Source organism: Suricata suricatta, chromosome 5 (genome assembly GCF_006229205.1).
Source record: "Suricata suricatta isolate VVHF042 chromosome 5, meerkat_22Aug2017_6uvM2_HiC, whole genome shotgun sequence".
NCBI classification, from domain to species: Eukaryota; Metazoa; Chordata; class Mammalia; order Carnivora; family Herpestidae; genus Suricata; species Suricata suricatta.
This window is the reverse complement of record NC_043704.1, coordinates 134,934,000-134,959,711: the sequence shown is the minus strand read 5'-3', so window position 1 is coordinate 134,959,711 and position 25,712 is coordinate 134,934,000. Positions and strand designations below refer to the sequence as shown.

Here is a 25,712-nt window from a genome sequence, read left to right as displayed (position 1 = left end):
TCTCCTTCTCTCAAAAAAACAAAAAAAAAAAAAGTTAAAAAGGTCAACACTGCAAATTTTTCAAATGAACAAATTTGTTGCAAGCTTAGGATAATTAGGATTTTTTACCAGTGTTTTCTAATATGTGAATAGAAGTAATAAAAGCTCAAATTTTGCTAATTCATAGTTGATGTAACAAATCCACCAGGATGCCAGGCTTGTGTCACCTAACACTACAGAGTCACAAACATCTAGGACAAAGGAATCACGAAGTGTGACGGTGGAACCTATGGGAGACGGGACAGACAGGGGACGGACAGGGGACGGACAGGGGATGGACAGGGGACAGACAGGGGATGGACAGGGGACGGAGGGAGAGGTTGTGAGTCTGAGCTGCTTCTGCCTCTTAGGAGTTGTGTGGTGCGCGGCTTGGCTATGAGAGCTTATCAGTAAGTTGTGAGGATAAAAATGACGCTTATAAACATAAAAATACACAGTAAATGCCTGTGAGTGTCACCTTTAGAGTTATTGTTACCAGTCATTGTTACATAGAAATACCAGGTGAAAGAGACAACCTTTATATTTCTGAACTTCTAAACTTTATGGCATTTGAGTTTTCTTTGATTTTAAAACTGAAAGCCACAATAATAATAGGAAAGGAAGAGAGGAAGTCGTTAGGGTAGGAAATATAAACTCAGGGCTAACCCCCACTGGTGGGAAATACCACAGGCATTTCAGAGAAGGGACTCTAGAAGTGTGGCTCTCCCTCCTGTGCTCATTTATAAATCAATTCAGCAGAATGCCCAAAGGGGAGGGGAGGGAAAAGCAAAACCTGAGATAGAAATGCAAAGATCCTTAAGCCTCAAATGAAGAGAAACATATTCATTTGGCTTTAAGGAAGGCCCTAGGCAGAGTTTGAAATTGAATTTTAGGCGAGAGTTTGGGTATGCATAGGAATAGGGAGTGTCTCATTCTTCCCTTTTGCTTGTTTGGGGGGTTGGATGATGTGCTTAGAAAATTTTAGCTATCAAAATATCTGACTATAGAAATTAAGTTAATGTGTATTAAAATATGTAGAGTTTACCATTTAATTAATTTTTTATTCAGTGCTGCATGAATTAAGGAAAAGGTATTGAAGCTTTTATGGATCTGATTTCTTGGTGTTACATTTTTAGTTTAGTGTCTTTACTTTTTACTGGAGGCTTTATGTTTCATTCATATTTTTATGGTGATTTTATTCCTAGGTCATTATTTTCTAAACTGTATGCGTTGAACAGGGATGTTAAATTTAAAAAAATGTTTTGGTTATAGTATTTTAGAAATTACTTATTTAAAACAGGTGTTTTTATTGCAGGTCATCTTGGAGAATTTAATATTTTATTGTGTGCTGTGAATGTCTAGGCAATAGCAATGGAGTTTCCTGCAGTTTATTTGACCCAAGAACCCCTTACACACATTGCCTACACAATGTCATGTGTATACACACACACATACACACACACACACACACACACACACACACACATTGACATCTCTGGAGACTGATTTTGTAGAAAAATGGTAAAATGCATGCGCACAATAAGGTGTCATTGTTTTGACAGATCACATCCTGTTGGGGGAGGGAGGAGCTCAGCAACACATATGACTTTACTGTTAAACAAAATGTTTGATTATAATGATAAATAATGGTATGTTTAGACATAACATTTGAGGTGGCTGTGTGGTGTCCCCTTGGTGGTAATAGATGTGACTTTTAGTTATATAGCATGTGGTATCATTAAATTAACCACTTAACAATAGAACTGGTTATTAATTATGATTTAGATTTGGCCTTTTCATGATTCCTTGTTATAAATGGTTTGACTTATAGATATATATATTACGTGAATAAGAGTAATGCTCATTAATAAAGGCATTAAACTCATCATTTTGTTGTGTTGGATTTCTAAAATGATAAAGATATATACTTTTGTTGATGAACTGTGAAATCTGTCGTTGAAATATAATTCAGTGAGGTGGGTTTTTTTTAAGCGTACTGGAAAATGAAATTGTCGCAAGTAGAACACACTACTTTGCATTTTGAAATTTGATTTGATAGTCACAGTGATCAGAACATCATTCAATTCAAACAAAAGAATTAAATCTAGAGAGTCTGCTGTATTTGCCTTAAGAGTCTAGTTCCAAAACACCTCCTACACAAATGTGGATCAAATGTGATGGTCACTGCTTCCCCAGTGTTCCTTGGAAGACCAAAATAACATGCTACTTGCCATTATATGATAAAAACTCAGTGCTGTTCATTTTCACAGAGCATCTTTAATATAAATCCATGATTTATTTTTTTATTTTATAGGATCCTTCTAAGGAGACTTCAGTGCTTCTAAATGGATTATAGACATAATTCACCTCATCCCCACCAGGAAGTGGGCCGCATTAGGCACCAAACAGATGCAGTAGCATTTGATAAAACAACGACCTCTAAGTCAGTGACCTCTTTCTGCTGTTAGTTTTCCCTTAGGTGCTGGCTGCAGGGGAATTATCCCCAAGTGTTCTCTGTGATTGTTGTCAGGGCAGTGTTTTGGTGGCAGGTTTAAACAAGTAGGAGAGGGATCCTGGGGCCCAGAGTGAAGGCTGTTGAAGCAGCCAGATTCACACACGTGTGTGGCTTTTGGCTTGTCAGGTTCTGCGCATTTTCCATTTAGGCTCGAGGAAAGGGGGATGAAATGGGCTTGAGGAAAGTTTGGCAGACTAGCTGGGGTAGGGGACCTGAAGGAAAAAAGTATATGTGTGTGTGTGTGTGTGTGTGTGTGTGTGTGTGTGTGTGTGTGTAGATAGGTAAAGAGAGAGAAGGAGAGAGAAAAGAACTTATACCATGTCCATGCGTCTAAGCTAAGAAAGAGACCGTAGCTTTTTTTTTTTTAAGTTTATTTATTTTTAAAGAGAGGGCACAAGCAGGACATGGGTAGAAAGAAGGAGAAACAGAATCCCAAGCAGGCTCTGCGCCATCAGTGTGTAGCCCGATACAGGGCTTGAACTCATGAACTCGTGAGATTATGACCTGAGTTGAGATCAAGAGTCAGACACTTAACCAACTATGTCACCCAGGTGCCCCACAAGAGACTGTAGTTTTAAATTGATTTTTAATGTGTAAATTAAGACACAGAACTGAATTTAGAAATGACTGTTAAGACTCGAAAAGATACTAAGGGTTAACTGGAAACAATTCACATGTTCATCAGCTGACAAATGGATAAAGCATTGTGGCATATCCATACAAAAGGAATACTACTCGGCAATAAAAAGGAATAAGCTACTGATGCATGCCATGACATGGATGAATCTTAAGAACACCGTACTGAATGAAAGCTGTCAGGCAGCGGCGCCTCGGTGGCTCAGTTGGCTCAGTGCCCAACTCTTGATTTTGGCTCAGGTCATGATCTCATGGTCATGAGATCAAGCCTCATGTCGGGCTCCATGCTGAGTGTGGAGGCTACTTAAGATTCATGTGTGCTATCTCTCAAAAAAAAAAATGCTGTCAGGCACCAAAAACCTCATGCAGTATGATTCCCTTTATATGAACTTGAAGAAAGGGCAAAAATATAAGGAAAGATAGCAGATCACTGATTTCAAGGGAGGGAATAGGAGTCCTTATTGACCAGAAAGAGGCAGGAGGAAACTTTTCCAGGTAATAGAAATGTTCTATGTGACAATACTACTGTTATATATTTCCCAAACCTCACCAAATTCTACACTTAACATTGCTAAATTTTATTATATATAAATCATACCTAAATGCAACTGGTTATAAAGTATGATATGATTTTTTTAAAGTATGATAGAATTTACTAATAAGGAGAGAGGGGATCCCAGAATTTTAACAATTTCTGGAAATGACCAGAAAAATCGTGGGATAGCCGAGTTTCCTACAGAATCTGGGAAAGGATTAACAGCAGATTAAAAAAAGAAAAATGATGAAGGAAGATAAAAATGATGACATTTTAAAAATAAAGTATTTTTTTACTGTTTATTGATTTATTTTGAGAGAGAGGGAGGGAGTGTGTGTGTGTGTGTGTGTGTGTGTGTGTGTGTGTGTGTGTGAGCGAGAGAGAGAGAGAGAGAGAGAGAGAGAGAGAGAGAGAGAGAGAGAATCCCAAGCAGGTTCTGCACTGAACACAGAGCCTAATGTGGGGCTTGAACTCATGACCATGAGATGAAGATGTTGGACGCTTAACCAACTGAACCACCCAGGCGCCCCCAAAAGGATGACATTTCTATCAAAACCTTAAGTTATTCTTGATCATTGTAACTGTTTAATATATAAACCACCTAGCCTAGTGTTTAGCTCATAGAAGGTACTTAATAAATAATGAGTGCTATTATTTTTATTGTACATTAAGAATGTCTAGACAGCCTAGTGAGAATTGTGACTATGTAGACAGAAGCTTCCTCCTACTTACCTGTGAAGACAGTCTATGAGTGAACTGGTTCTGATAATTTGAAATACACAAAAGGAGGTGGAATTTTTCAATGACTTGTTTAGGGTAGTCAACAAACCATAGAATATCATAGAAGCTGAATATTAGAGCATCATTTCACAGACACATTCTTAGCTTTGTTGTATATGTCAGATCATTTCTAAGCCATTGTAACTCATTGTGAAGACTCTCATAAGAACTTTATATCTGATGAGAGTTAAGAGTTTGCACGCATTCAACAGAAGTAATGGCTGTATGTGTAACATTTAATTTATTTCAAAATGTTTCTTGGCCATGTGAGAAATTAATAATGTGCCAACATTGACTATAGGACTGTGAGATTCAAGTTAACTCTGATCTTCACATGTCTCGTGATAGAGAAAATATTACAGCCAACATTGATTGACTTCTTAATGTGCTTAGCACTGCTTATGCTAAATTTCACATATTATTACTGTTAAACCTCATCACCACCTTAAGGTGACACAGATAATCAAAAAGGTTGTACCAGTATTAAGAAGCAGATCAAAGTTTTTATCTGACTCCAATAGTTGAGAACCACTGATGTATACTGTAGCACAAAGCTGGTGCGTTTTATCAGAGCTGGATTACTGACACTGTGTTTGAAGTCACTTGACCTATCCTGAGACTATGGGATGGAGAGAGATAATCTGGTCTAGACTCTCTGAACCTCAAATAATAAGTCCATAGGTCAGCAGTCTATTCTGAATGGTCATTAAATGATTGTTGAATGAATTGATAGTTCTATACATTTGAATTCTTAGAAAGTAAGATTTGTATACTATATTCTTAACATAGAAAAGATACCAAACAAAGCATAAGGTTAATGTTGGATTATGGTGCATAATTTATTTTTAGAACTGCTCATCTGACCATGTCTATTTACAAGCCCATTTGGGGGCAATGGCGTAGACACACTACTGTGTAAGATTGCTGGCATTTGCAATAACTTGAGTTTCGATAAACCTTTAATTATATTTTAGGATTATCAAACTGAGACAATTGTTGATTGCAAATGAGAAAACCAGTTAGTATGCAAACTCTAATGGGCGCATTTATCATTTTCTTAACATACTGAGCTTTGAGCTTATTGTCTGTTTTCCAAGAAAGTAGGAATGCTATTTCTTAGAATAAAAATGTTTTTTATGATGTGAGCAGTAGATTCAAGCTGTACAGATTGGCTCTTTAATGAAATAGGCAACATTCCAATGGAACTGACAAGCTTTATTTATATTTGTTGTATTTTCTTTCTCATTACAGATGGACCCAATTCAGAAAGCTGTAATAAATCATACATTCGGGGTTCCTCTTCCTCATCGAAGAAAGCAAATCATATCATGCAACATTTGCCAGTTGAGATTTAATTCTGATGTAAGTTTACCATTTAGTATTCACTGAAAAAAATGTATTATGCTGTTCTAATCTTGCAGAAGAGATTCCTTAAACATTTTTCTTCAGTAACTGAGCATGTCAAAATTCAAAGATAACATTTTTAACTCCTTATGTCCTTTAATTTTAGAGTTTATTGTATTATTTTTGGTTGTTTACTATGGAAACATCACACATATACAATATTTTGTACTTGCAATTTAATGGTATTTTTAAGTCTCTTGGAAATGCTAACTTTAGGTAGTACACTTTCCTTTGGGAAATAGTCAAAATTAGGACCAGCAAGACTTTCAATCAACTATACGTCTGAAATAAGATAGGTCCCAAATTGTATCTCAAGGCCACCATTTTGCTTTGTAAATTTTTTTTACCTGCCTTGGTAGCCCCCAATTCCAGATCAGCTCTTATGTCTTTAATGATATTTGTATTAGAGCTCTCAAGTTATTACCCCAGAAATATTAGCATCTTAATAGGGAGTCTTAAAGATCTCAAAGCACTCAAGCCCCTGAAGAATAAAACATAAGTGGAAAACATAGAAAGGAGACATTTGTGGACGTGACCATTGCTTTGCAAATTATTCACAGAGAACTATATTCATACTTTCCAAACCTTTTCTAACGGTCAGAATATCTCTGGATTCATCACAGTGAAGCTAGTTTTGGCCTGTGGCCAATGTGAAAAATACCGGCTGCCTGCTTTGGTGAGGAGTTGGTGCTGAAAGGTACAGAAAAGAGAAGAAATGTTGGTTTAGAAGGACTAGGCATAGAATACTTTTTGATATGTTAGGCAAACATCCTGCAAAGTAAGTCCTCCAAGGTGGCATTATCTTTGCCCTAAATTGATGTGCAGTGTGGAGATGACCAAATAGATGTGGATTCCTGAGAATGATAGGCGTTTTGAAGATTTCATCTTTTTAGGCCGGTGGATCCGTTAGGTGCTCTGGTGATGAGAAGAGCATACAAGGTAATCAGGCACAGAAAACAGACGTGACAGTAATAAAGCATTTTCTTCCTTCTGTGAGGATATTACATTTTGTTTAAGGATTGCTACTACCTTATGAGCTCATAGTAAAATCATCATGTAGTTTTATAACATTTCTTCTATTGGCTTAGAAAAGAGTAGATTGCCAGCATAGTGCCTGAGTGGTATTTGTGGTTATAAAAAAAGAATATACCTAACATATGACATTTTATTTAAAAAGAGGTTTAGGGGGTTTTGTTTTGTTTTGTTGTTTGTTTTTAAGTACTGAATGCTTTAATTAGATTTGGGTTTTAAGACATTTGCCATAGTTTAATTTAATAACAAACAATCTTTTCATGTGATACATGTTAATAATCTCCTCCTTACAACAGTTGGAGGAAAAAAAAGGAAAGAAAGAAAGAGTTCTTTCAACTTGTAAATTACAGTTCTGAACTCCGTAGTTGCAATTTTGATCATTTCTAAACATTTAGCGAGCAATCATATAGTTCTGTAATTGCTATTTTAAGTGGCTCTTTCTTGATTTCTTTCCTTCTTAAATTGTATTGATATTTCACTTTCGAACTGATCAGATAATGATGTAAAAGTCTCCCAGGAGCCATATTGTCAGCTTCTTACATCTAATGGGGGCTATTTCAATATCTCCTCCTGCCAACAATTTCACTGTCAATATTTTCCTCTGTGTTAAGTAAGCTTCCTGTAAACTGGGAATCAGAAAGAGACTTCAAGCTCACTGAACCCAATCTCCTACTAAACTTAAGAAAACCATCTGCCACATCCAGGCTAGGTCTTTAGTTGGTTATCTCTAGGTATGGGTCACTCACAACTTAACGACAAATGTTCCTTTTTTGTTTTTTTGAACATTTCTTATTCTGTACATGGCTATCAAGGTCATATTTGAAGTCTTTAGAATTACTACTGGGTATCTATTAACATTAACATAAATAATACATTTAATAGTTCTTATAAAATGTCATCTTGTTTTATAAAATGTAATCTCATTATTTTGCTAGTGGAGGTTTCAAAGTGATACAGAAATCAGTATGTATTTATTGGGGATGGTTGCTTGTCATTCTCACAGTTTTGTACATGGTATGTACATGGTATGTACATGGCATATGGTCCAAGGAAAATGGCCAAGGTATTTGGAGCATTTAGACTGATCAATCTGGGCCACAGTTACACAATTGCAGACTTTCACCACTCACTGGATGGTTACTGCATTCATCTTCTATTACTGCTGTAACACCGTTGGCAAACTTAGTGGTTTAAAACATAAATGATTGATCTCCCATTTCTGGAAGAGAAAAGTCAGAAATGGGTCTCACTGGGCTAAAATCAAGGTGTTGTCAGGGTTATGTTCCTTCTGGAGGCTCAGAGAGCAACTCAGTTCCTTGACTTTCTTTTTCAGCTTCTAGAGGCTCTCTCTTTCCTTTGCTCATGACTCCCTTCCATCTTTAGAGCAAGCAGTGACCAGATGCATCTTTATTGCATTGAATGACTCTGACCTTCACTGATCTGACTACCTCTTCCATGTTTAAGGACCCTTATGAGCACAATGAATTCATCTGGATAATCCAGGATTGTTATGAAATCAGCTGATTAGCAACCTAATTCCATCTGCTAACTTAACCCCCTTTGTCATATAATGGAACATATTCAGACTTTCCAGGGATTAAGACATAAATATCATTATTCTGCCTATCATGAATAACTCATTCAGATGTTTGGCTTAGATTTGAACTGAATTTTAGGACCACTTGAATCAGGTAATTACCCAGTATAGTTTTGTAGCTGTATATAAACTGGACATGTATGAATTCATTGCTTTTACATTTTTATCTTGAACCTTAAATATAACTTCTCTATGCATTGTTAATTTTTGAAATTGCAGTTAAACAAAAACGGGAAGACCAAATGTTACTGATTTTATAAATGACATAGCAATATTTTACCTATGATTTACTAACAAAATATAATTGTTACAAAGTTGAAATACGGAGTGGAAACTCTCTTAGAGACTTAAAAATGTCTCTGTAGCATTATTATGTCAATAAGAGGAACCAATATGCAGGAAATACAAAATTTGTTTACTCTTGACTGGTCATGTCCATAAATACTACTTTTATAAAATATTTAATACTGAATGCCAAGATCAATTGCATTTATTCATTCATCCACATATAAGAAAATAATCTCTAAATTAAGAGAAAATACAAATATTTTCTAGATAGAGAGATATAGATATATCTCATATATGACCATTTTAATCCCAAGAGAAGGCTTTATAATCCCAATACAACTGCATCTGCTCCTTCCAGGTAAATCTGGAATTTATCTTCCTATTTCGACTATTAAACGTAGAATTATTCTGAAAAAGCAACACTAAAATTTACTTGTGTGCTTGGTTGCATCCTTAATCACATAGGAAAGTATTTTTGCCTTATGAACTCTTTTACATTTCAAAGCTGCTTCCCTTTCCAATGAAAATAATAGCTTGTATTTCTTTGCATTTCTGCATCATGAAAATTCAATTTCCTTTCCCTCTATGCTTTTATTTACTTTTTTAACCCTTCATATGATAAATTATGTAGTTTGCTTTTATGCTATTCCTGTTTCCTGTAAAGTACATTTTCTATTTTTGGCCTTGGAGATCTCTTTTTAAACGGCATAACTTGCTATATGTACTTTAAATGAGATTGCTTTCTTCTGGTATGTGTTTTTTCTTTGGAAAAAAACTTTTCTTGACATTTACATGAAATACACATAAAGGTTATACAAAAGTTCCCAGTTAAAGACCAAAAGATTATAATTTGTCCAATTATTTTATCAGCATCTTAAAATAAGCTTAAATTACCATTGGCCTGGGCAAGCTATTAAGTGTACCTTTGAAAGACAAATTACAGCAGGGCCAGCATGGACATAAGGTTATTTACTGAGGTACAGAATGATTACTCGATGACTATAAGAGTGAAACATAAGATCCCCAAACGAAAGAATGATTAAGTTGTAGCGTCTGAGAGTCACTGTGATTAACGTAACAATAATATTTCATAATATGTTAGAGACAGACGAAAATTTTTGGTTATTTCCCATGTGGAAACAGAGATGCAGAAGGTGTAGGGGACATACAAGGCTACCTGGCCAGTCGCTGGCCACACAGAATCAGTGTTCATGCTTTTCTACTGTTCTGGTCCAGGCAGGGTAGCAAGTCCATCCAGAGTCTCCAGCCAATCCTATGGTAATGGTGTGGCTGGGCATCTGTGTGCTCCCAGAGAGAGGGCCTGGGGGCTCCTTCCCTCATGGAACTAACTGGATGTGACAGCTGCCGTGGAGGTCATCTCTAGTGCCCACAAGTGCCTGTGAGGACACCCAAATGGCATGACCCGTATTCAGTCACACAATTTAATCATAAACACACTGAAAATATAAATATTGGTGCAAATTACTGAGAGATAATGTAGTAGCAAAATGTCCTTTATGACTCAGGATAGTCAAGCATCAATCAAGGGGCTGTTTTGTAAATCAGAGGGGAAAACCTCCTCTTGGAGCCCTTGGACCCCTTCAAAGGGGATCCTTGGGATTATTACCAATATAATTGCTGTATTTTTGAACAGTATCATAAAATAGAAATCATTATTATTCTGCATTTTAGAACCCAGAAATGTACGGAAGTGAGGCAATACATCTGGATTTAATCTATATCTGTGTTAACTTCTGTAACCAAATGAAGCAATATCATGATGAAGTTGCTAAAAGGAACATCTTTTTCCTATCAAAGGACTAAATTAGATAATTAAACATTTGTAACAGCATATATTAAGAAACACCTTTTAAATATTTAAATTTATATTGTTTATGGGGGTGAATTAAAAGGAAATACTGCTTGGAGGGAGAGAAAATAAACTATTAGTGGCCATACTGACTTGAGTTGCAGAACTACTCTTCTTTCTACTTTTATTTTCCAAATTTCCTTTATAAGCATGCTTACATTTTATAAAGGGAAAAGGAATTGTTGCATCCACGATCCTATTATGGCTTTTAAATCACATGCTTTGTCCCAAATTATAAATTCCATTTGGAAGGCCTTGGATGCGATTTTCTAAATATTTCTTGCCTATTTCTGGGACTGTTTGAAGTCTCAAAACATTCCCAGCAGAGTTCATAGATATTGTTGCCTCGTTCATATTTCAGCATTTTATGTATATCCTAACGGAAGTGTTAATAAAAATCTATGCATGGGAATGTGCCTCTAACCCTAGACCCAAAGACTGCATGTAGCCGAGAAGCTCAGTGTGATGGTAGGAAGATCATGGGACCAGGATTTAGATAACCTCTTGTTTAGATCTGCCATTTTTCTTTCTTTTTTTTTTTTTTAAGTTGGCTACCTGTCCTGGGGCTCTTTGATGAACTTACAGGATCCATTATTATATTATTTAAAATTAATAGCCGTCTTCTGGGGCACCTGGGTGTCTCATTCAGTTAAGCCTCAGACTTCGACTCAGGTCATGATCTCACAGTCCTGGGTTTGAGCCCCACATCGGGCTCTGTGCTGACAGCTCAGAGCCTGGAGCCTGCTTTGGATTCTTTATCTCCCTCTCTCTCTCTGCCCCTCCACCTCTCATGCTCTGTCTCTCTCTGTATCAAAAATAAATAAAGCATTAAATTAATAGCCATCCCTTCTAGCCATGTTGTGAGAATTATAAAATAGAACATGTAGGCCATCAGATTATGAACTGTATAGCAAATGAAATGGCAAGTTCATTTTTCTGTTATGGGATAAATAATGTGGTTATCATAGTTTATTCTCTGAATGTTAAATTACCTCTTAAGAAATACTGAAGCTTGAAAAGACCTGTCTTTAAGATAAGAACTTAAAGAGATTTACCCCTTTGAAAGTGCCCATGTTTAGTGTACTTTTGTGTTAATTTGAGGTTCTCACTCCTCAAAAATCTTTACCTTTTACCTTTTAAAAACTTCAGGGTCAACTTGTCCATGACAAAGCTGCATTTATTAGCAACTCTCAACTTCTTTAAGTCTGTTGTTCCTGCTGCGCCACTGCTAAGTCCCAAAGGATTTTCTGAGGGACCCAGTTAGAAATTACATTTCAGGCAGGTTTGAAACTTCTCTTTCTTAAGAGAGTATCTCCTGTTAGTCTTCAGGACTCACAGAGCTCTTTAGAGGTTTCAGCTGAGCACTGCGGCCTTCCCACTGGGTGCTTTTTCTTCTTCAAAAGTACTCCTGGGACAGGGCCATTCAGCTTCTCTAAGAGGAGGCACATCTGGGGCCCGATGAGGTTTAGTTTCAGTGTCGTGTCACCTTTGTCTGAGGAGCCGGCTCTGTGCATGCAGTGATGGACTGTAGGTTTGGCCGCCTTTGACACAGGTACCTGGGGCATCTCTTTTGAAAGGCTTATGCTCTGAGTGTGCACGTGGGCCCCCTTTCATCGCTCAGCCTCACCAGCCTGTACTTCCTGAATGCAGCCCACAGCTCTGTCAGGAATTCTCAAAAAACAAAACTTGGCACAGAGGACCAGGCCCAAAAAATACTGGGTCTGGCTTTTAGAGATTTCAGGAGAAAATGAGCCCAGTCAAGAGCGCAGGCACCTAGTTAAGTATCGTGCTTCTTTGGCAGGCTTTTAAAAATAAAACTTCAACATTGGGATATTTTGGGACTCTCTGAATCAGGCTTTGATATTCCAGAGTTTCATCTGTGGATGGAATGAAGGGGAAGCGACTGAGAAAAGAGAACTCTTTATAAAAGAGTCCCTATTTCTCTAGGCCTTTTTTTCTTTATAAACAAAGAAGAACGAAATAATAAAATTCATGTTTATATCAGATCCTCCTCAATATGGAAAACTCGAGCATTGTCTCTAGAAAGAGAAATTGATTTAAGATATGAGTAGATGTGTTACATAACCTTTGGTAATGGAAGCGATATTTGTATTTCTATAGAGGACTCTGGGCACCTCAAAGAATTGTTGTGTCGTAGGACTTAGAGATGTCTAAGAAGTCATTCCGTCCATTTTAGAGACAGTCAAGATGGCAAAACCAAAGGCAGAATATTAGTTGGCTTGTCCTGCCTTTCCAAGCTGTTGAAATAGCTGATAGGGTTGGAAACAGCCTGTAAGTCCCAGACTAGTCCTTTGATTTCTCATACCAGGTGACATGCCCAAAGGGGAATTTATTTTGAGATTTGCAATGGCATCAGCTGACTGTTTTCAAGTAAGACAATGGGTCACATAAATTCTACTCCCACTACAGAAGTTAATCAAGGTAGACACATTCATTGCTAGGTTGTGAGAAGTACAGATTGCTGGCATGTAGGAACACATTTCTAAACTGAGACCCACTTCGAGGACAGTCTGATTGTACTGAGTATTGAAGGAGCAGGTGAGAATCTGTCCTGAGAGTGTTTCATCCAACGATACCTATTGAAAGCAGTTTTCAGAAGAGGGTTAAGCATGAGCAAAGCATAAAAGGACAGAATTTGGGGAAGGTGGAATGTGGTGAAGCAAAAGGTGTGTTTCCAATTAAACAAACTAACAGTTGTCCATGTGTGCCCTAAAGATGAGGCAGGAAGCCTATTAATGTTAGGAAAGTTCCACAAGTCTTAGATATCACCTGATAAATTTTTAACAAATAATTGAATGAAATGCTCAAGACTAGAAACCTTTTCTTTATTGCTATAATAAGAAGATTAAGGTAGAAACAGAAGGCTCCAGGATGGTCTAAGCTTCAGCCTCACTGAGGACATTTAGAATAATTGTTAGGTCTCCATAAAACATGGAGGTTTAGGTTGCCTTTTTCCCAGGATTCATATCCTAAACAACTGTCCCTTTAAAACCTAAAAAGAATGTTCACATGACTTTAAAGAGAAATGACTACATGGGACCGGACTTGAGCACAGCTTTGAAACTGGTTCTCATGACTTTGAATCCTTGCCTTGTAGTAATCTCTGATTTTTAGGTTACTCACAAAAAAATAAGTATAAGTATATTCAAAAACCCTCAGTTCCAACATTATGATTATACCCTGAAGATTTCAGGGTACACCGGCAACTTCATCACTGTTTGACTAATGGAGCGTCTGTTGGCCATGGAATAGAAAATCCTTGGTGTAACCTGGTTGTCTAGGAATTGCCTGATGTGCATATCAAATATACATGTCACCAATTGTTTTATATCTCTTTTTACAATTATATGCACTTCTCAAACTAGTACTAGGCACTAGCAGTACTTCGGGAAACCAAATGTAGAAACTGGGTTAATGATCACCAACAGTTGAGTCTCGAAAATGAAATTTGTTCATCACTTTCCATGTACTATGGTCTCTATTTATCAGGTCCCTTGCCCTTTTGGTTATAGTTCATTTTAGTTTATTCAGCATTTGATAAACCATCAGTTTTGCCATGACCTTGGAGACTAGGACAGTAGAGAAATTTATTTCTGGGCAGAGGAGCAAAGGAATTTAAGAAAAAGGTAATTCCTGTTAGTGTCTATTCCGTTGTCATTTTGGGGTTTGTAGCCTTTTGTGTCCTAGCTTTCTTAACAGTTACTGTATGTTGTCTCTTTCACTGAATCCTATTATCTGTATTAATTAACTGGAATAATTGTACCCTTTTCAAGGGTCCACAGGGCCAAAGACTTCTATATAGATCAAATGAACATATCCATTCATTTTACCTCCTTCACACTAAGTTTCTTATGATGACTAGTTTAAAAGTGGCTCTTTTATTTTATTGTGAGATTAAGGAGATTGAAATTGTACCAGGCATACTATAAATTACACAGTGCATTAGGATTATGGTGCTAGAATTTCTTCTATGAAATTAGAACCAGCACCTGAAAAACATGGATGTTTTCCTTCATAGTCTCTAGATGTCTGTATCATCTAGCTACTGTTTTAGAACATTGGCCCAGATTCACCTTTTTCAAGCCTGCCAAACCTCATTTCAGATGCAAAATACTGCCTCTGGGACCTGTTGTCTCAGTCCAAATCTATGTTTTGATGTTAATTGAATGTGATAGTGGTAAAGGTTGCAATCATTTGGGGAGTTTATTCCTCGTGAGGAGGGAACTGAGGAGGGCAAATGGAGGCATGGTGTGCTAAGAAAGTATAATTTTCTGTGTCCACCTGTGATTTTCAGTAATACTTTGAGAAGCAGAGAGAGAACTTTTAAAGAATTGACCAGGTAACATTGAGCGTATGTGGTTTACTATTTATTGGGCCTAAATGAGCTTTTAAATTCCTTCCATAGGAAATCTGTGGAGATGGAGGTAGGGCAGAATTTATTCTCATCAGGTTTATGGGGATATCGGATCTGTCTGTACAACGTACACCTTCTCTCAGATGCCTTTATAAATAAGGTTTCAGAAGGTAGTCTCTTAACAGGTTTTTTATCCATTTCCTAGGCAGGGCTTATTTTCTCTGCATCAGCGAACTTGTCATGATAATCAACTTTTTTGTCCCAACCATCAATCACTCTTGATTACAGCTGGGTAGAAGTTCTATTCTGTTGATCAGCTCATCAGTGCACATGATATTACACCTGGAGGCCAGTACAAATCATCCCTCGATGGGGAAAGCGTTTCCCTTCAAGGCTTTTGTCGAGGTTTTATCATTTACATTTGGGTCTCATTGAGTTGTCATGTCTAACTTTAACTCTGCTTTCTCCTATAAAATATTCTCCTGAAATAGCTCTCAAGGTTTGGTTCATCATTTGTGCGATACGGTAATTATGCCCGTACTTTCGCTTTCTTAAGTCAAAAGAGTAGCTTGTGATCTATTGTTTCCTTATTTCCATCTCAACTTTTCCCCATTCTTAATGCAGTTATTGTAGAAATTAAAATCCTACAAATCATAATTCAATGAATATTCAGTAATTCTGTACAAAAACGGTTTAGCATATGTTTTAGTGGAATGTTTGCAAGTCTAATTTTGTTGATTTTTAATGGTTTCCTAAGTTAGGTTTTTTGTTTTATGTTTTGGCTTGGACGAGGGAATATTTATCTTTAATTTTCATCTTATTTTAAGTAACACTAAGTAGCTATCTTCATGGTTTAAAAAGACATTGAGAAGTAAATGTTTTAAAATCAATTGCTCAAAGTCAGCGTTACTCTTAGCTGTGTTTGTGTTGTATGCTATATGAAGTAAAATTATTTCTTATTTCTCTAAGCCAACTCCTATTTCTTAAAACTGGAGCATTTTCAGAGCAGTACTATAGCAATGATAGAATATCGTCATGATAAAATATTTATTGATTTCATAAAGTATTTAAAATAAATGTATGATTAAATAAACATTTAATATGTCCTTAGTGCATCCCACAAAGATACTCTTCCTTTATTGCATTTTGTTGTATTTTACAACTTTGTAAAATCCAAACAATAATTTAGAGAAGCATAAGAGATATTTTGACATTTAGAGTGCAAAGTATAAAGAAAACTGAATGGAATACGAACTTACAAAATAATGTGGATTTGATTAGATTTCATGCCTTTCTCTTAAAAAGGATTAATTAGGAAAACCTAAAGTTTCCTGTATGGCTGGACTTCCTATGATGATGATATATTTCTATTTTTTAGTGAAATAGGACAACAGAGAGAGACTGCCGCTTTCATTTGATACCAGTATTTAGATATCTTTAGTTCTTACTTTAATCCCCAAAACAAAACGAGGGCAAGTGGCATCACTTAACAAGAAAGCGATCCATGTAGACACGTATAAACCACACAACGCTAAATGGGGTTTGGTGTGAAAGGCTGAGCTAACAGCTCATGCTGGCTCACGATGAGATTTATGGTGGTGACTCTCTTACCAGGACAGGAGCTGTATCACTTCACGTGAGAGATGCTCTGTCATCCTGCGGGTGTAACAGTTAACGAGAATATTTGCACCCACTCTCGTGGATCTTCACCAGCAGTCAGCAGACAGGATGTTATAATGAAGAGTAGGTCAAAATAGTTCATCTCTTCTTAGCCCAGAGAGTCTAGTCAAATGGTTTGCCACGAGGAGCTTGTCATGTTAGCCTGCCATATGACTTTTATACTTTTAAACAGTAGCCACAGTGTATAACCTAATGCCAAACTTAGAAAATCAGCCCCAGTGATGTGGCTCTGTTTACGTATTCATAAAACACTCAGACTGGCTGAAAACCTTCATTGCAGTTTATTGGAGACTGACATGAAAGGACAGACCTCTTTTTTGAGTAACTCAAGAAGAGTTTTCTCTTTTCCTCTAGGGTTTTCCCTGTGGAGGTGGTTAGTTAACACTGTAGTTTGTTAGCACCATCCATGTCGGCAGAAATTTTAATGCAGATTTTGGAAAGTATGACATTTGTGGTGGGATCCAATTACTAAAATTGTACCATGTAATCTCTAATTTGAAACATGTTGTCAGGGGCGCCTGGGTGTCTCAGTTAGTTAAGCATCTGACTTCAACTCAGGTCATGATCTCACAGTTTGTGGGTTCGAGCCCCACCTCAGGCTCTGTGCTCACAGCTCAGAGCCTGGAACTGCTTCAGATTCTGTATCTCCTTCTCTCCCTGCCTATCCCCCACTCATGGTCTGTTTCTCTCTATCTCAATAATAAATAAACATAAATTTAAAAAAAAGAAACACGTTGTCAACTATATATATATATATATATAGTTCTGTCTCATGAAGAGATGTGTTCTCTATTAAAAAAAAAGATTTCTCAATTCTAGTTTACAGAAGTCTGACTTCAGTATCTGGAGGTGGAGGAGGAGAATAAGTTAACTATATAGGTTTCAAAATGGCATCCATATTTGTTTCCTCAGCTGAAATCTCTTCCCCAACTTCATATTTGAATATCATTGGCTTAGTTAATATCTTCAGTTGGTTAGCTAAGAGAAAACTCAAATTTAAAATATTCCTAACTATAGGCTCATTCCCTAAACTGGCTTCATAGACAGCTATTCCCTGATAATGACAGTTCCATGTTTTCATTTCATCCGGTAAAAATATTAGAATCACCCTTTCTTACTATCTCTCACCCTATGTTCAGTACTACACAAATTATGTTAGTCCTACATCTAAAATATATCCAGAATCTGACCAGTCTCCACCTCCTTTTGCTACCATCCTGGTCTAAGCCACCATCCAGCATCTCTCATTTAGATGATTACAAACATCCTCTTAATCACCCTCCTAGCTTCTACTCCTTTTACTGAGACCTGAGACCAGGTGGCCTTTCTGATTAAAACCCTCCAATGCGGTACATTTCCCTTACATAAAAGGCCAAATCCTTACCCTGGCTCTCCAGCCCTATGCAGTATGGCCTTCAGAGGCCTTTCTGACCTCCGCTCTTCCCGTCACCCCTTCACTTGTTCCTCTGCAGACACATGGGCCCCTTTTGCAGGGCCCGGACTGGTGTAAGGCAAGTGACGCACTCAGGCATGAAGTTTCGTGAGGGTTTCTAAGAAACTGAGTAATCAGAATGAATATTAAATGCAATAGTAAAGAGGTAAAGTTGGCAGACTGTGGTCTGTATGCTGGCCACTTGTTTTTGTAAATAAATTTTTACTGGAACCAGGCGAGTGAGGCAGGTTTTACAAGTATGGAATCAGATCCTCTCTTATTCAATTTGTATATTTTGTCCACAATAGATTTTGTTTGTATTGGTTTTAATTTTTTTATCTATCACATGAAAATATTATTCACCTTGATCCCTGAGTTTTTAGTGTCCTCTTTAAGTTTTTTCTCCTGAGGCAAGTATTTCACTTACCTCAACCTGGTTCCAGCCCAGCTCTTACTATCCCAGAATACACCCAGTTCATTCCTACCTCTAGGTCTTTGCATAGACTCTCTCTCTTTTTGCCTGTAATTCTCTTTCCTCAGATTTCTACATTCTTTAAAGCTTTATTCAAATATTACCACCTCATGATACAACCACTGTGTTTAGGATTTCGGCCTTGGTCATGCCTACTCTCCTTACCTGATGGTTTTTCCCCTAAGAACTAATTACATCCTAATATACTACATGATTTACCTACTTATTATGTTTATTGTCCACTGCCGATTAGAATGTAAGCTCTAATGGTACAAAGACTATTTGCTTGTTTGGTTCACTGTTTTATCAAGAACTTAGACCAGTGCTTGATAAATATTTATTGAGTGTATAAGTTAATAAGCTTAGAAAATATCAGGATGCTCCCCTAGGATGGATAGATAGATGCATAGACAGATAGATCTCAAAGCTTTATGTCAGCCCTCTGCTCCTGTTCTTTCATAGTCAAACCAGGGAAGTCCCTTGACCAGGAACAGAGATGTTCTTAGGGGAGGTAGAAGAAGATCCCTTTGCCCTCGTTGACCCTGAGTGAACGGATATGGTCTTCCTGTGAGCTTACTTCATTTTCTGACAGCAAAATATTTGGTCTGTCTGTGGACAGTGATCCATGGTTTCACAGTGGACCCAGGCTTTGCTTCGTAACATAACACCAACCACATTGTTAGGGTCTTCCATCACATGATGCATCCACGAGTAAGATGAATGGTCAGCGATGTAAAAACCCACCTGTCAGTTAGGTTAGGGGAATGGTAAATGAAAGAGAAGTGCGCTGTTTCCCGGTAAGTTGTCACTGTTTTATCCCCAGAAAGATTTATGATGACCAAGGGCTATAGAAGTACCGAATCTTAGAGCATATAAGGAAACATTTAATAGATCCAGCTCCAGCTCCCTGTTTTTGGTTCATCTGGTAAAAATATTGAAATCACCCTTTCTTATGATCTCACACCCTGTGTTCAATACTACAGAAATTCTGTTAGTTCTACCTCCAAAATAGATCCACTGAATTCAGGGTATTTTCCGAATCCCAACTGAAGCCCCAGTGTACCACAGACTCATGTTTATCAGGAATATAGACAGCTATGTGTCTAAGAAAACTAGCAAGTGACAAGCAATGGCATCTGGTCACAGAAAGGCAGTATCACAAATAGACGTGAGGCACCACTTTGCTTTTCCCTTTGTGCATGTGGCTCATGTGGAGCAGTGAGCATATGTGGAAGTGACTAGTTGGAGGTACGTCATGGGTTAAAGAGAGTTTCCAATCTAATCTTCAAAGTTAAATTACTTAGACTACAAGCTCTTCTCCGCTCTATACAAAGCCAAGCTGAAAGAACAACAATAAAAAACCCAAAGTGGATGTATCTTCCCTTTTCAAATTTTTACCATTAAAGCAATTTCCCTTTATCCTCATTCTAACAATTCTTTGAATTGATTTCAAGTTCTGCGATAATTATTCTCTATGCCTAACAAAACAGGAACAGATACAGACATACATTTTTCTACTGCCCTAACTCTTGACAGTTGCCATAAGATGAGATCTTCGTAGATATTACACAAGCCCAGGTTTCTTCAGTAGCTCAGTTGAATACTATGACACTTCCTAGTAACGAGGAGTGAATATTTTCTAAGATTTTGTGCCATGGAAAAGATGAGGATCAAAGCGGGGGAAAGATTCAGGGAATTCTTAGGTATTAGGTATCCTAGAGGGTCACTGTTCATTGGCGGTTAAATGAACAGAAAGAAAATAAAGACTATCAGCTTTATTTGATGATTCATACCTAGAGTAACAGAATTCTTTAGAGGTACAGTGATGGGTGCTGACCTTCCCACTTTCTTGCCATTGCAAAAAATTCTACGCAAATATTTATATCCCCAATGCCTTGTTCTCTGGATGACTTAGCCTAAAATAAAAGAGTCCCAGATACTAATAAGACATTATCTGACACTCAGTCTACACATCTGTCTTCTGATCTTAATCTTATTTATGTAGAACAGAGAGTTGAGGCAGATGTAAGCACCTGGACTTCTTTCCATGAGGCCCTAATTCGCCCTATAGAGGCAACTGCTCAAAAGAAAACAAATAAATACAAATGGGAGCTAAATATTTCTCCTTCCATAATACTAGAAGGCATCAGGGGTGTCTTGCATGAACTATTGCCTCAAAAGCCATCCATCACTGCAACAGTTTTCCCATAGATTAAGGGCTAGATTTGCATTCTAAATTAGTTCTTCCAACAGCTGCTGTAAGAGAACTTGGCTGTAAGTTAAGAGTTTGTATTTGATCATCTGCCAGTGAAGATCATAAAATTCAGCTTGGCAACAGAATTTAGGAAAAGAGGTCTCCTCAGCCCAGCTGTGCTTATTCGACTGAGTGGCGGGTGTAAACGCGATGCTCTAGCCCTCCTTCTCAGGTCAGCATGTGAGTGATTTGCTGCTGAGGGAGGTTGAGCTTAGTTCCAGTTTCTTTGTGCAAGAGAGCTAAACTACCTTTTGTTGGAGATTGGAGAGGGGCGGAGGAGGGAGGATTATATTAAGCCTGCTATAGTAAACATTCCAGAGTGTTGATGTGGCAATCTGTTTGAATCTTTGCATGATCCCTTGATAAATCACCAAGACCATCACTTCAGCTTTGCACGGCGTCCACAAAATGCAAGTTCAGATGAGAAAGGAGTTATTTTCCAGGTTACTCTTTGCTCCGGATTCATAAAAGGGAAGACAAAAGGACTTGAATCAGGCTAATCCTGTCTCAGCACATATTTGTTGTATGACTTTAGCAAGTTTGTTTAACTTCTGTGAAGCTCAGATTCTCGTGCAATGAAGATGATAAAACTGATGTGCAAGATGTCTCTGAGGTTTAAAGGGAGTATTGTAAGCAAAGCAGCGGATTCACAGTAGATATTTAGAGTTAATTTTCTTTCCTGCTTGTATTTGATATTGGCATCAAGATGGTCATGTTTATCATATTCAGTGTCTTTCCAAAATCACAAATTATGTATCTGTGGCAAGAACTGCTAAATGTCCCATTCTTCCTTTCTCTTTCTTCATCAATTAGGTAATTGCATGTTCATTGGCTCTGCCAATATAGTCTATCCTTTTGGCCAATTCTCCCTTCTAATAAAGCATTGAGCATGCATAGCCACTAAGTTATTTTTTAAAATATAGGTAGATTATAGAAATTAATTCTAGGAGCAATTTATAGCTTGACTTAGTAACTGACAGGTTGATTCTGGGTTTTCTCTTTCTCACTTTCTAATCCTAAACCACAAGATCTTGTATAATAAATGCAGGTTTGACCTAACATTTTTCAAAAATGATACCCAGCGAACTGCTGTTCAGGTATCAGACAGTTGGCATTTTGAGTCCTATAGATGGGTAATGGATGCACAGCAATAGTTATAAATAAATGTATCTGCCATTGACAGATTCCTGAAAGGTGTGCTGCTTAGGATCGGTGCAAGATGACTGGAGTTCAAATTTTTAGAGCACCTCAAAGAGAACTGGCCTTTATTTTCAGATATGAGACTGTTAGTGGCTGACAGAGGGGTAGAGGTGGGTGGAGGGGAAGAAATGGGCATTTTCCAAGTGATAAGCAATCGCTTGGTACTTGTGGTTTTCTAAGTAGGGAAAAGTTTCTTATGTCAGCAATTCACGCGACAGGCCAGTGATGAAGTGACTTCCTCTGCTCATGTTCAATGGTGAAGTGCTTATTTCCCAGTCCATTGGGAAGATTTAGAGCTGCAGCTACAGTGCGAGGGCCACCTGTTCTTTCACTCACTGGAGGTTTGGTCCTACATCAGTAATTTCAGGGACCTGTGATGGGCTGTGGCCTTGTTTGTCACTATTGCTTTATGCATAACTTGTCAGTTGATGGCAGTGATTATATCCATCTCCACAGAATATGGACTCAGGGTTTGATTCACAAGAACTTTAACCCTTGAATTTCAGGACCTCAGGTGAAACAGTTGCACAAACTCCAAAATTAGTGCTATTTTGTAGTTTTGTAGCCAGCTAATGGACTTCATGGGCTATTTTTCTTTGTAAAATGCTTTGATTTACTACCTTACCTGTGTTTTTGAACCCACAGTGTCTAAACAGTTTCTGGCCAGCACAGGCATTCAGTAACTGTTGAATAAACTCAACATGTGCCTAAATGACTTGGTGAAGGATAAACGGAAATGGGAGGAAGACAGGGAGATTGCTGGAATTTGCTGGACATGTTTCAGTTTGGAATATTTACTCGGAATATTATCCTGTGTACAGCTGACAGATACAAACCCGTACAAATGCCGTCTGCATTTGTTTTAGATATGGGGCACAGATGATTTCATTTTAAAAGTATTTTCTGTTAGGCTTGAGAATTCATATTGTTGCTATAGCTAGAAGCAAGCCAAAACGTTCCCTTCTTAAGAATATTTTAAAACCTAATTATCAGAAATCTATATTTAGTTCAATATGATGTTGAAGAGAGTGAAACTTTTGCAGCAAGTACTATTCATCACCGTGTTCCCCTTCCCACATACATCTTTTCATGCCCTCCCCCGTCCCCACTGCTGACATTAGAATGGGCCATGTGAAATTGCTGATTTTATAGGTCCAAAGCGGTCACATGCTGGCAGCTTAATATGATTCATGCATATGTGCGTGCAAATACATTTTGGTTATTCTAATAGTGGGCTAGTGTGGGAGGAGCACACTTCATCCAAAAGCAAATTGCTCTTTTTGCTTTTTCTTTCTTTCTTTTTTTTTTTTTTTGAATGGAAATTTAGAAATCCCCTGAAAGCCTCATAAGCTGCACCAAGATTGGTCTGTGTGTCATAAGAACAACAGTGTCCTGAGCAATAATAGATCTAACTATCATGTATGGAGCATTTAATGTGTTTAAAATCACGGACTCCTTTAATCCTTATGATAATGCCAAACTCACCAGGGACTGAGTCTGTCTCCCTAACCCCCCCCTTTTTTGTTCCACCCCCACGGCCTTAGTGTCTAGCACATAGTTTAGAAATGGTGCAGATTATAACAGCATTTGGCACGAGCATGAATGAAGAGGTGATCATAGATTGTTACTCCTCCTTTGCAATGATAAGCTTGAGCTTTAAAAAAAAAAAAAAAAACTGCACAAATTCCCTGTACCAGCAAGCAGTTGGAACCAGGTCCTCTGACCATGAAGTCCATGCATGTCCTTAAAGGTTGTGCTTGCCTGGAGCCACCACAAAAGGGAAGATACATCATTTGACAGTTTGAACTGTGGTTTTGTTTCCTATTTTCCTGAAAAGTCTTGGGAAAATGTGACATAGATCTGAACTATAGAGCAACTGAGAGAGTGGGATTTGGAACTAAGTGATGGTGGTCAAGCCCCCTGCATTTAATTAAAAACAGACAGCAGCTCTGCTGGTCACCAGAGAGGAGGTGGGTGGGGGGCGGATGAGATAGGTGGTGGGGATTAAGACGTGTGCTCGCCCTGATGAGCACAGGGTGATGGAGGGAAGTGTTGAATCACTACTTTGTTGTACCACAAACTGATAGAACATTGTATGTTAACTAACTAGAATTAAAATTAAAACTTAAAATTAAAAAAATAAGGTTATGAAAAGAAATATTAGAAAAATATAAAAACCCCAAACCAACAACAAAAGAACAGTTTATTTTTCCCACCGAAAATTAAAAGAAAGAAAAATAAGCCTAGAATGTGTCTTTTCAAGCAAGCTTAACAAGAATTAAAATACTCAAAGAAGAAAAAGGAATGTCTCCAAACCCCTTTATAGCTTGCTCCCTATCTCCTTTAAATGTACCATGATAACAGCGTGTACCATTTTAACTAAATAATAATATCCCACCCTTTCCCCTGGAGTCTTAAGAGTCCCAAAGAAAGTTCTCAGTAAGCAACTGAGGGGGGATGAACTGGCATCCGTGAGGAAGAAGACCAAGAAGTCAGGGATCGATTTACTGCCCCCGTCTACTCCTACCTTATAACAGAGCAGGTATTCTGTATTCCATGTTACATGTACGTCTGGATGGCATCTTTGCAACAACTTTTAAGAACCTAGCTGTGTTACAGCCTTTGTACGACTGTAGGTTGGGAACATCCAGCCCCTTGCCAGTAGAGAATCATGCATTAGATGACTATGCATCGTCCCAAATTCATTTACCTGTCCCATCAGTCCCTAGATATCCACTAGTCCCTCTGTGTGGGAATCAGGGATTCCTTCCTCCCTCATCTCCTCGCCATCATTTCCTGTTTTACTATTCTCTTAGTCTCCCAACATGCTGATAAGCTGTTCTCTGCAATTCTGCATTTCCCCCAGAGCCAACTCTCCATTATCTATCTGCTTCTGTTTGGCTTTCCTTTAGCTGTATCTGCAGCAGGGATGGTCAACTTTAGATCTTGCCCCCTTGGGCTCTGCAGGGGGTGCTGAGACTTCTCAAGTTCCTAAAATGGAATAGCCATAAAACAAACTTTTTTTTTGCTCATGCTGAAGGTCTATTTTAACATAACTTTTCTAAATGATTATGAAAATATTCTTAACATCTTTTTTTCCCTTCCTTGCTAAGACTACTAATGTTGTCTTCTCCCATTAGGGTAGCTTGGTACTGATAGAGACAGTTAGTTGAGGTTTCCAAAAGGGGAGAAGTCTGAGAGTTGGGTGGAAGAAAAGCTCTTTCCTTTCACAAATTTGAAAAGAAATTTAATCAAACACCAGGATAGAGACTCCAGAATTTCTCATTCAAACTGAAGTTTTGCTTGTCCAATTGGATCCTCACAAAGTAAAGAATAGCCTTCTCTATAATAATTTTGCAAATGAAGAAACTGAGATTTGGGGAATAGTAACTTTCTTAAGGTCACATAGTTCATGAGTAGAAAGCCAAATATTAAATTCATGACGGTTAAATACAAACTTAGTTTTATTCCATTTTACTAACGTAAGACTTCTGCCTAATACTTAGCTTATAGACCTGGAACCATGTTCTTTTGGGTTCTGGGTTATTGTAAGATTTATAGAAAGATTTAAGTACTTTATTTCATTTAATTTTTTTGCATTAACACACCTATTGTGAGGAAATA

General features: G+C 37.7%; 1 protein-coding gene across 1 annotated transcript in view; it reads left to right on the top strand.

Moving 5' to 3' along the window:
- The window catches only part of ZNF385D (zinc finger protein 385D), an 848,110-nt gene that overhangs the window by 731,732 nt on the left and 90,666 nt on the right, over positions 1-25,712 (top strand). Inside the window, exon 4 of the mRNA XM_029938772.1 lies at positions 5,736-5,846. Within this exon, the coding sequence (XP_029794632.1) occupies positions 5,736-5,846 (111 nt within the window). The remainder of the gene's footprint in view (positions 1-5,735; positions 5,847-25,712) is intronic.